This window comes from Etheostoma spectabile, chromosome 6 (assembly GCF_008692095.1).
Source record: "Etheostoma spectabile isolate EspeVRDwgs_2016 chromosome 6, UIUC_Espe_1.0, whole genome shotgun sequence".
NCBI classification, from domain to species: Eukaryota; Metazoa; Chordata; class Actinopteri; order Perciformes; family Percidae; genus Etheostoma; species Etheostoma spectabile.
This window is the reverse complement of record NC_045738.1, coordinates 15,794,228-15,806,905: the sequence shown is the minus strand read 5'-3', so window position 1 is coordinate 15,806,905 and position 12,678 is coordinate 15,794,228. Positions and strand designations below refer to the sequence as shown.

Below are 12,678 nucleotides of genomic sequence, written 5' to 3'. Positions count from 1 at the left end.
TATATATATATATATATATATATATATATACTCATGAGAGTAATGCTGATTTGTTTTTTTTACTTTCAACCTAGTTCTCCTGTAGTGGTAGTAACAATAAAACAGGAATTAACACATTGTATAAACTCCATCTTTGTAAAATAAAAAAAGAACAAAGGAAAGCACAAGAAGAAACTGAATTCAGATGTGAAAAATCCAGACTTACCAATGCTATTCTGCCACTTGAACACCTGCACAATTATCTTTACTTTCTGATGCTATAGCTAAATACTCCGCCCTTAAGGAAAGATAATGGTGGAAAGGGAAAAAGGTGGTTAAGAACAGTTAATCACAATCATAAAAATATAGCAATACAGTGAGGATGAAGGAAAATGTTTGTTATTTTGAAAAGAGGAGATTGAAACCGATTAAGTCTCCGCTTTCCAAACGATGTCCGAAAGGAAAAACAAAGGTGAAAGTGGTTGGTGGAGAAATTTGGACTACCCAGCAGGATCCGGGTATGGACTGGCACTGAAGAGAGGCTGGCTATGTTTGTGTTCGATGGTTTTAAAGTGTTACTCACGCGCTCTCTCTCAAAGCTTCCTCTCCGGCTGCTGAAATCTTCCTGTAGCAGTAAATCATCTCAATTACGAGCCATACTTGCAGCCCAATGATGGACACATACATCATCACCTCAGACAAGATGGATGCCAGTCCCCTGGTAACTACAAAGACAGATAGGGAGATAAGGTAAGACATGATGTATCTGTGTGCTTATAGAAAGGAGGTTAGATTCAGTTTATGCCATTTAAAAGGATAAGTCATATGTCATGACCTTCTGTCCTGAATTACAGTGTCATAATTCATCACTTCTTGAATCCTGCTGCTGATTAAGTTTTCTTACAATTAAAGGCCACAAGAGTTTAATGTCCTGCTCAAGTAATAACAATTCAGAGGACCGAGCATTGAACCTTGGGGGACACCTCTGTGGTAATTTAAGCACTTGTCACTAAGACCCTAACCCTTTTACTAAACCCAACCATCCCGTTCCCGTGTGTCAGTGAAATGTAAGCCCACCCACAATCTTTTCCTAAACCCAACCGTACCGTTCCCGCGTGCACGGAAACATAAACCCACCCACAACTTTTTCCTTAACATAACAGCGTCATAAAGGATGCCAATAGTCCCGACCAAGCATGTTAAGATAAAGCGCAAAAGGGACGCCAATAGTCCAGACCAAGCACATTTAGATAAAACTCTAAAGGAAACTTTTAGCGTCAGTAATGACAAAGGTTCCTGACCAAGCATCTGTATTTTACGAGATGGGGGTGAGAATTTGTTGACAGTAACTACATTAACTTGCATTAAAACATTTCTGGGCAGCAAAACAAGCTCGAAAAACAACCAATTACCACCTGTTAAGTTAATGCAGCAAATTATCAACTATGCAATATTTATTATAAAATTACCTCTGTTTTTAGGAGAGCAAATGTAACTGACCATTAACATAAACTTAATAAAGTTACAGTTACAGTAACAAACAACAAATAGCTTTTGATAACAACAAAAAGATGCATTTACCTCTGTATTTTTCAAATTTGTTGGTAAATTATTGAAAGCCAGCAGTTTGTCGGGGTTGTATTCAATAACCGCCTCGCTCTATATTATCCCTTACGGATATTCCAATCCAGTTAGATTGAATTTGGCATTGATGACGCAAAAAAGTAATGAGGAGGAGGGAGGGCCGAGCATCAAACATCAACAAGAAGTAACGTCACCTAACATTGCTTAGAGTACCTTTAACTAACTCACATTATTTTAACCTGCATTAATGAACTGTTTTGACCACATGGAGGCAGCATAAAAAACGTATAAACAAAACATTGACATGTAAGTCCAATATTCCCTACATTTTCAGCTCTGTTTTGGTCTCTACCATCTCCAGACATATCTGGCTCTTTAGCTGTTAAATGTTCTACTATGTTCACCAGCTAGTTTCCAACTTTGTTTGTCTGCTGTTGGTTCTCAGCCAGGAGTGTACAATAGGCTGAACAATGACAGTGGTGAGACTGAATCAAAACAGTTTAAATTACATTTCTTTGAATAAGAGAGCTAATTTAGTTTCCCTTTTCCCCGCTCAAACAGATGGTACACCACCCCTCCTCTTTGTTCTTACCTTGTGGCACCACTTTCATGACGATAGTAATGTTGGGTTCAGTTGAAAACTCGTAGTTGGGATACATGAGGGTGCGGCTGAATATGCACTTGTAGGTTCCTGTGTCATTAAAGGTCACATTGAGGATAAAGATAGAACCATCCTGCAGGTCCCTGCTGCCCTTGGTGCCGTTCCAGTCCAGGCGGTCATAGAAACGTCGGTCAATGATAGTGGGCGTTTCATTTTCATAGTGGTATAACTGGAAGAGAATAACAGAAGATTTCTTTAAAAAGGAAACATATCAAAATAGAGAATTTGGACATTCAGCAAAGCAAACAGGGGCTTCAGGCAAGGGTTTCCCAAATATAAAATGTAATATTATTATATTTAAGCAAACCTTCCGTGATGGGAACATATATTTCTGTTTCACAAATCTAGTGTGACTTTTCACCAATTTTTGGTTAGCTTTGTTGATAAATTTATACCCTTCCCAAGTTTGGATTTCAGTTTCCCTGTCATCCTAGAGCAAACAGACAGCTAGTCTCCATATCAGCACTGCTGCTGTATTTCTGTATCGATCGAGATGCATCACCTCTGCACTTCACGGTAAATTAGTAGATACATAGTCTTAATGAAGGCTAAACGATAATGGGATCTCTCCTGCTGGAAAACACTGTAATGGCCTCTTTGCTTTGCCTGGTGAGGGCTGCTTTGTTCAGCAAAGGCGCTGTCTTCCAGTCGACACAGGGAGGGAAAAGTCTGTTATAAAAATGCTCTTCCTCTCTCTCTCATGATAAATGCATCGCAGCCGCTTCCCAGAGGAGAAGACATACAGTACAATCCTGTTTAAGGCTGTTGTGATGGATATATTTGGGGCTTTGTGCTGATTTTATATATGGCTTTATCTGGACACATGATAAGATATTACATTAGGGAGAAAACATGTATTTATGTGATGGACATTAATTTAACGGTGTAACTAAAACATTTTCTTTAGTCTTGACTATGCTGATTTCATTGCTGATTAACACCACTACTATCTGTCTTTTAGTCTTAGTATTGAAGGTAACTTAGAAATTAGGTTTCGGCCTTGTTTATCCATAAAGAACGACTGTATGAGATATATAAGTTTTTCTCATCCTTGGGAGTCTTTTAAGTATTTGTAATGTAATAACTTTGCGTAGAGAATGAGGCTTGTTCTTTTCTCTTGCTTGGTTTTTAAGGACTTAAAAGGCAGTAAATTACAAAGCTGAAGTATCTCCTGCAATTTTAGCATACTTGCATACTGGCTAAGTTCACAGTTGTCTGTGATCAGGCCCAACACACCTGTGGCATTAATTGTCCAACCTGATGATGGTGTTGGAGTCAAGTTGGTCAAATTTGGTAGGGTAAAGTATAGTAGTAATAATAATAATAACGCTGTAGTTTTACTTCTTTATTGCTGAATGAGTGTTTTCGGTTCTGGCCCCAAAACGGTTGAGAGTTGGATGAGAAGAATCACGTTACTTTACATATAAAGCTACAGGAGATGGGTAGCTTAGCTTAGCATAAAGATTGGACACAGGGATATACTGTTAGCCTGGCTCTGGACAACAAATGGTCTGGCAACTTCATAATGTCGACAAGAAATGTTCTGCCAAATAATGACCCGTAAAAAAGAAAGAAATATTTACACTCACGCTGTTTTTTTGTTTGGATGGAATGAGATACAGTAAAAAGTGCTAATGGGCGAGGTTTAGAGGTACTTGTAAGCCCTAATTAGGCAAGCTGTTTCTCCCTGTTCCCAGTCTTGTGCTAAGCTAAGCTGCTATTTGGCTGCTAGGTTTACCAAACAATCTTGAGAGGGGTATTAATCGTCTCATTTTATTTTCTGCAAGAAGGGAAGTGTATTTTCTTAACTGATGAACTACTCTTTTAGGTTGCAACTGAGAGCTGCTTTCTTCAGAGCTTGCCTCGTTATATATCTTATTATTACTCACATGGGTGAAGTTGGTCTCATCTGAAGCCTTAAAGTGCCAGTCGACTGAGGCCGCAGCGGGCACCTCGCTTCTCATCTTGCAGGAAATGCAGCCAAGTTTGAAGCCTTTGTTGACCACGGCCTCTGTGTCCGAGTCCACCTCCACGCAGGCTCCATAGCACAGAGAGGCTACAGAGTGAAAATGATGAAAAACAAAACAGAGTTTGAAACCTCCTGTATCATTTTATTGCTCTTTGTCTATTTGCAGGCCACAGTGTTCAGAGGTAAGAGCCATGGGAGACCCTCATCCTCTTTATGTACCTGTGACTCAATAGGTTGATACACGAGCAGAGCTCTGGTGTTTCCAGTATCTCAGTACTTGCAGCCAAACTGTCAAAACAGTACTAAACAATAGCTATAGCTATAACTTTAGCTACTGCAACTTTTTGATTTAGCGTGCTTGCTCCCAATGATCATTGCATGCATTTTTTTTCTTCTTTTGTGTTGGGCATTGATTTTTTATTGCATTTTTTTTATTTCCACTCATCATTTCAGTACTTAGATTGTTCTGAATATGATTATTCGTTTTTTTAGTTTTGTAGTATTTACATTTTAGGTGTTTTTGAGGGGAAATAAAGAGGTTGCCGTGTGCGCTACTAGTTTCTTACATTCTGTTATCTGGTGACTGAGCTAAATTCATATATAGAAGCGTGAGTCTATATATGCCATCATCATCATGACACGTACTTCGCGTCGGCCGGGAGTAACACACCTGTAACTTCAAATGTTTCTTTCTCACACTGCCCCTTGCAGTTTCCACTGAGGCCTCAGCATGGCCCTCAACCAAAGATCTTGTGCTATTCTCAACTTTGACCTCTGGGGATGCGTTTGTTTCGAATCACAAGGTGGGATGAGGGAGATGAGGGAGAGGACAGGAAACACAACTCAGATGAACTGAAATCATTAAATGTTGAGATTCACAGAGACTCCACATTGTCCATAGCCTCAATTATACAAATTTGTAAAAGAAAATAGGAGCAGAACTGCTCAACAGCTAAAAAGCCTTTTACTCCCTGGGATTCAAAAGTTGCAGCAACACAGTGTGACCTTTTAAAGAAATCACACAAATTGAAATGCCACCACACTGCAGAATCACATGGAGGGGAGGAATGAGGGAGGAGGAAATAAAGAGAATGTTAGCACAGGCTTCAGTAGTAACAACTATTTCTGCAAAAGCATGGAGAGCTGGGGAAGCAGGAGGGAAGATGCCTAATGCCGCTGGATGCACTGCAGAGAAGGAAGAGGGAGGGAAGAGAAAAAAGGGAAGGAAAAGGAGAGAACATTAAGAACATAATGTAAGACTTGACATGCCCAAAAGCATAAACCCAAAAGTAAATGGACCCATTGCTATCATAAAAAAGAGATAGAGCTGTGCATATAAAAACAAACACAGACCTGAACCCAGCTGACCCGAGAACGACTAAACCAGAGCCTGATTATGAGTGAATTAATTCCCGATTCAGTGGTTTTAGGTTTTAGTGGACCTGAAAAGATTTCAAACAATTGATATTTTTGCTGATCTCCAGTCCTAATTTTACTGAGTTGTTGTACCAAAGCGACATTTAAACAAGTAATCTATTGCATTTAGTTGAAATGCATAAAAATGCAGCATGCATTGATGAAAACCTAAAGGCTAGTGTCGTTGTACGTTTTCATAGTTTGGACATTGTTCTGTAATAACAGTTGTCTCATCAGCTTACTTGCTGAGATGAGGGAACGCAGCAACCTCTAATGAGAGACGCCAGAAAAATAATGTTTGTCCTACTTGTAGATGTGTGCACACAGTTGTTCCTGTGCATTGAGGTATTATTACTGCTATTTCTTGTCTCAGTCTTAGATATATAGATATAATATATAATAAAGTAGTTTGATCAATTGTTCCCATCCTATTTTACTTAATTTACCCCCACAATCCTATCAGATGAGATCAAGTCAACACTCATCTAGTTTCCAATGTATCGGTTGGAATTTATTTTAAAACGTGTGTTATTTAACGCTGCAACATTTACTGTGAGACCCCCCATAACAACTCATGTGAGGAAAACTTGAACGTCTAAACCTACAAAACAGGGTTCAGTTAAGACTGGGGTCTTGGGTTTTTAGGTTTTCTGGGAGGTGGGTCTGCATTAGGACCTTTAGAACACAACAGACCTGGGTCAAACAGCATTTGCAGCTTCTCATGAACTGCTTAGAGAACTGGTTTCACTTACAGTTCACAGAAAGCACAAACAAAGCTCTAAATAGCTTTGTCTTGTTCCAAATGGGACTTGATTGTTTGTGTTAATTATCGGCTGTTGTAAGATGCATCAGCTGTCTGTGCCGCAGCCAATGCTCGGCTGCCAATAGCGGTCGATCATTCATCACTTAATGCCAATTTAAAAATTGAGACTCCACCAAATCTTTTGTGTTTAATTAAACATCAATATGCAGTGATATTTGACTCAAGTCTGTGAGTATCCTATCAGCTTCTGCTGTGTAGAAAAGACCAGGAGAACAGGCAGAAAGAGACAGAAAGACAGGATCACACAAGAGCAAGACATCCCATGCAGAGAAACACAGAAGGGTTTGAGATGGCCGGCATATTGACTGCTATTAGAAAATGAGGTGAGACCAATAAGACAGACAGAGGAGACATATTACAACAACAACCAAGCACATGATTGACGGACATCAGGACATAAACTAAAAAGCACGACTGGAGACAGAAGACAGCACTTCAGTTGCAGGACATGAACACAAACAGAGGCAGATGAAAATGTTTCAGGACAACACACACAGAAAGCGTGAGGCCGTAATCCTGAGGGAGGTTAGTGATGCAGCGAGAGGCGAGATTGTGCAAGCTGGGCAGTGATGATGCTGACTGTCCAAAGCTGAGACAGCGAGTTAAGAAGATAGCGAAACGACAGAGAGAGAGAAAGAGAGAGAGAGAGATGAAGATGCAAGCAGACACATAAGGAACTGCGCATCCAAAGTGCAAGGTAGACAGAGACAGAGCCACCAAACTACCTCAGCAAAAATTTGCACCAACAGCTGCAAGACACAGAGCATCATTTGCAAATACATTGCGTAATCGGTGAACTGAGGTTCAGGATTATGCAAACAGATATTCCAGAAACTGCAGATTAAGAGTTTTTTTCCCTAACAGGGGTGCTGGCTGCTTAATCCCTCATATCAATTGCTGTATACCTCTGAGGCCTACAAAGCAAAAAAACGGATTTATAGCTTTAGTTGCACATTAGACCATCCACCCACTGAGGTTAGCTAGCTTAGCCTGTTGCTGGGAGCTAAAGGAAATACAAAAAGGATCAAGGTTATTTGCTGAACTGAGCATAAGAGAGATGAAGAAAGGAAAATTGGATAAGCAACAAAAAAAGGGATGAGGGAGAACAGCATCTGTTTCCATGGCTGGGTGCCCACAGACATGAACACATGCATGTACTGTAGGCATACGTAACCTGTGGCAATACCAAGAATCCATGACCTTTCCTTTGTAACCAAGCGAGCAATAGACTTTCCATTGGAACAAGTAGACCATTGTAGCTCACTGCTCCGAGAGCGTTGCTTTCATTTCATACCACAAAGCTGTCATATTGTCAACGCTGGTAAAGCAACGGTGCAAAAGTTTATCAGTATAGAGCGAGTTCGAGAAATCCCTGCCTAATTCTCAGTCTTTCAAAAGCTGCTCTAACAGCTGAATTTGTATTTTCTGGAGTGCAAAAAGCAGAACAAGACATTCAACATTTGTTTTACAAACAAAAAAAACACTAAAATCAATGAGTGAAACATAAAAAGTAAAGAATAATTAAAAGCTGACAAGGTGATAACATTATAATTATAACTAAATCCAACTTGAGTGCTTCGCCACATTTCATTCACTTCTACCAAAATGTGCCCTTCTTTCTACTGTGGAAAATAATTTATGGGCAAAAAGAAGTAAAAATACTGTCTTGTACAGTATATTGGTCTCACTTAATTTCTCTCTGTTGCTCTGTTCTCTGCAACTTATGCACAAAGGCTCTTAGTACTGCATGTTCAATGACATTTTGTTCTGTAAAATAGATCCAAATCTTTTTGAGGAATGAAACACAAGGCAAACGTTTTTTCTTTTTCTCAACAAATCCTCGGCTCAGTAGTCTATTCAACTTGTTGATGACACTCTGAGCTTCTCTTGTCCCACAGCAATCTCTACAAAGTCTTTTATGGGCAGGCATTTTGACTTGTCAAAGCAGGAAAAGCACAGGTGTAGCTAACAACACGAGTTATGACTTTGTTAAGGTGCTCCAGCTCTGAGGCCCTGTGGTTGTGCATACTGGCTCACTAACATACCTAAATGGGGCGAGGACCTATTAATGTTATGAATGTTTTTTCTACTCTAACATGCCCAAATATCTGCTGTAAAAAAGGCATAGGAACACGAAATCCTAAAAGGGATTCAGCTATTACTAATGTTATTAGTTTTTGAATTGTGATGACACAACTGTGAAGAATTATCTTCCAAAATGCAAAGTTAAAGATACACAAATCAGTACTTGTGGCTGTTTACTGGCAGAACTGCATAACATACTAAAAACGACACAAGTCTGACATATTATTGCCTTGTAAGTTGATATGGCGAACATGTTAGCAATCTATCCTTTGTTTATACATCCTGCAGATACGTAAGCATTTATGCAATTTGGTATGTGTCTGGCCACGTGACAATTGTAAGTCCCATATTCATTCTCTTTTAGTTCTTACTGACTTGAGGTGAAAATGAACATCAAATCAAAGTGTTACACATGTAACCATTGTTAATGGTGTTCAGAATAATAATTGAGAAACTGTTGGGTTCCAAGCTTATATAATGCAAATATAAATCAAGCTGTGTAGAATGTCATCTCATCCTCAAAGCCCGTCTCACTCACGTACCCCCCCCCCCACCCCCTAGCTACAGGGCACCCCTGTTACACAGCTGGATGAACAGGGGCTCAGGTGTGTGTATAAGCCTGTTCTGACCTGGTATATCAGATCTGAGTGATCGGATCGCAAGTGGACAGGTGTGTGTGTGTGCGTGTGTGCGTGTGTGCGTGTGTGCGTGCGTGCGTGCGTGTGTTTATCGTTTTCTCAAGAACTTTCTGCAGTGCATCACTCAAGCAGTTCTAATTGGTTTATGTTCCACCCTTCCACTTAAAAAGATGATAAGCTCTTCTGTAATGTGATTTCCAATTTGTGCAGTTTCTGTGGTTGGAGTGGAGAAATGGATGGACATGAACCCAAATGGCTCAGAGGCGGAAAAGATAGTGTGGTTGTTAAGACATCCCCTTGATAGCCATTTCCTTTGACCATAAGTTTGTGTTCAAGCCATTTGCAGACCTAATGGCTCTGTGTGGCTAAAGAGCCTTTTTGCTGTATGCATTAGTAAGGATTGTCATCGGATGCATTAGGTTCTTATTAGCCTCTGCAGTCTGGATTGAAAGCAAGCACACACAACTCTGCCAGTTGAATTGTTATGCTCGTGAATGATTCTGCCCTTACAGTTGGAAAGAGAGAGCCTTTTTTGGGCATTTTGAGCATAACAAAAAGTAAAGCTGAGAATATTATGGTAAGCTAAAAGTGATCTCAAAGTCTGTTTTATTGTATTTCGGGGCAAGCTGTGCCTTTATTTCTCCTATTTCTTCTTTTTCTAATTGCATTTGCCCTGTGCAGCCGGCACCAATCCCAATTGTGATGAAGCTACATTTGTAGATAGAAGTTTGAGAGAGCGTTGTTGGAGCTTGGATCATCATCCTAGTTATTAACTTGTATATGTGATTTTTTTCCTGCCTACTAGAAACTTCTTGAATTCTATCTCGTGTTTTTTTAGCACATGCAAATGCACAGAGAGCCCAATCTGCTATTTTTATCAGCCTCAGTCTGTTCTTTTCCTCTTTTTTTTTGGGAGATTCCATCCAATTTCCTGACTCTTCTCATATCCTCATCCTCACTGCGTCCGGCTCCAGATGTGCTCACATTCAGCCTCAACTAACCCGCCGCCTCCTCAACCGAACTGTGTGTTTCTCTTAATTGAGGTTGTGTAACCTTCTTCCTTTTTGCCAAGTTTCACTTCTCTGCTCACTATCTGCTTCTGGCTTAACTTTCCGCAGCTTGTTTCTGCCACGTCTGCCAAACTGCCACTTCATGTAGGCTGAAGGAACAACAGCTTTACTGTAATGTTATATTTCTTAAGATCATGATTAATATGGTTTGTAGTATTGCTATCAGCAACTGAGTGCGAGACAAAGAACAGCTGGTTGACAGTGATAAGTGCTCAGTAAATCTCTCTTAATGCTTTGCTTTCTTTTTGTGCTCAATTTTAAATCGCAGTGCTTAAAAAGTGACGACAACATGCCAACTTAAAAAAAAAGCTTTGACATACTTATGTTTTTCTTTTTTGCGGATCATATCGAAAACACGTAAAATATTATGTTTTAACTTGGGTTTTGTACTGAAAACAAATCTTAGAAAAAGGAAAAAATGTGATAATTTACATACATCATTGTCCGCCAATTGATGATTTTACAGTTATTTATGGTTTAAAATTAAGCAAGAGACCACAAATTAAGAGACGTGGCTGTGTCATAAATTTCCTAAGACATTTGTTTCTAATTATTTCCTTGCAGAGTTGCTTCTCCTCCTTTTTCTCTTTTAAAATACTTTGTGTGTGTGTGTGTGTGTGTTCACGCCCACCAAATGGCTTCATCTCGTCACTCTTACAAAAACCCAAACAGCTGGGCTTTTGGCAAACAGTCCAGCCCAAAGATGAAACACTCACACGTCTGAATATGAACACGCACAAACGCGCACGCACACACGCACACACACGCACGCGAAGACTGCCAAAGCATTGCCTACAAACAGAGCAGACATCGGTAAAGTGGTCAACATCAGACAACAGGAAACACCTTAACAACAGTAACAAAGTGCACATCAGCAAAGGGGAGGGGGGGGGGTGGTGGGCTTGGGGCCGTGTACATGCCAAGTGTTGCCATCACGGCGTTGCCATAGTAACACAACAGCTGCCAACTCACCTTGAAGCACTAGGAGGGCCAGATGTAGCAGCAGCTCTTGTATTGCAGACATCCTGACCGGAGAAAAAGACCGGTGGCTCACAACACACAGACACACACACACACACACACACACACACACACACACACACACACAGAGAGACACACACACTTAAGTATAGGAGACAAAAGACAGATGTAAAGCAGCTATTCCAGCCTGGTGGTAAAACCTCTACTCCTTAGTCCTGACCAAGATGAAAGGTCTGGGTGGTGAGAAGAGGAGACTTCTTGAGGCTGTTGGGACTCTGGATGTGGTCCGCCCAGGTGTCTTCTTCTCCTACTTTTTTTCAACTCATGTGAGGGCCAGAAGGAGGGGTGGATGGGTCTTCTTTTTGAAAAAAAAACAACTGGAGCAGTGTGGAAGACATGTGCCCTAATGCATTTCTCTTCACCCTCTCTGGATCTAAGTACTGTAACTCTATTTTACGGGAGAGATTGTCCAGCCACTCAGTGTGTGAGCGTGTAGAGTTACCAGAGGGGAGAATCACTCCCCACGTTTCAGGTTTCGGCCTCTTGTCAGCTTAAAAAGGGCCTTTGTTCAACTATTTATACTCTGTGACACACCTTGAGGGCTGTTTATCCCCACAATGAGACTTTGTACACCAAATAATGCAGGTACACTGACACGCAGACTGGTCACTAAATGTCACCGTCCATGATTAACCAACAAGGCTACTGAGCGATTGATATTTTAGGGGCCAAGCTCAGCAATTTTTGCACAAAAAAAAAAGGAAGGCAGCATGGGAGAGAGTAGTTTTAGAATGATTTTGCTGCTCAAAAGTCTGTCAAAATGTTGCATGCATAACGGCCTTTCACAGGAAACATTTAGCTGTTTTCCTCTCAGATGTGACCTGGGCATGGGAGGGTCGGTGCTTGACAGAGCCACAGTCTGAGGGAATGGCAAATAGAAGCAGTGGGAAGTATCCTCTTGCTTGTTTCCACCTCTCTTTGGCTTTAGAAGAAATTACAATTTCATCTTTTGTTATTGCTATTGCCTCAAATCGGTGTAATTGCTTTCTTTCTGCAATCTAATGTGCAGTTTCAAAACTATGAACTACTAACCCTATCTCTTCAAAGATAAAGTTTCATGCAGCAATCCAGGGCAGCCATGTGGTTTGTTTGGCTGCTCTCAGAGTAGTGCTCACAGGCTTGAATGCAACAGCACCGTTGGCTCTGGTGCTCAGATGGGTCAGCAGCACAGGACTGATGTGGGATTGAATTGAAAGGCATGCACTGGACAGCTAATGGACAGGTTGTTTACACCGCTGCCCGCCCATCTGTGCGTCTTTGGAGGCTTCAGAAACGTGCGCTATTCTTTTGTGCACTCAGTTTGGCTATACATGACTCTTACTGTGTTTCCTACAATCAACTAGTCATGAATTAGTTCATTTAAACGCAGCGTCCGTCTATCTATCACTTCGTCCCTACCTTTAAAAAAAAAA

At 40.7% G+C, this 12,678-nt stretch overlaps 1 protein-coding gene across 2 annotated transcripts in view; it reads right to left on the bottom strand.

The window, feature by feature from the left end:
- Window positions 1–12,672, bottom strand: part of scn1ba (sodium channel, voltage-gated, type I, beta a) — a 13,337-nt gene extending 665 nt beyond the window's left edge. For both annotated transcript variants that reach the window (XM_032518461.1, XM_032518459.1), the window contains exons 1-5: window positions 11,198–12,672; window positions 4,114–4,280; window positions 2,156–2,393; window positions 563–704; window positions 206–277 (exon numbers count right to left, since the gene is read on the bottom strand). In XM_032518461.1, the coding sequence (XP_032374352.1) occupies window positions 211–277; window positions 563–704; window positions 2,156–2,393; window positions 4,114–4,280; window positions 11,198–11,249 (666 nt within the window). In that variant the 5' untranslated portion in view covers window positions 11,250–12,672 and the 3' untranslated portion in view covers window positions 206–210. The remainder of the gene's footprint in view (window positions 1–205; window positions 278–562; window positions 705–2,155; window positions 2,394–4,113; window positions 4,281–11,197) is intronic.
- Between the last annotated feature and the right edge of the window lie 6 nt (window positions 12,673–12,678).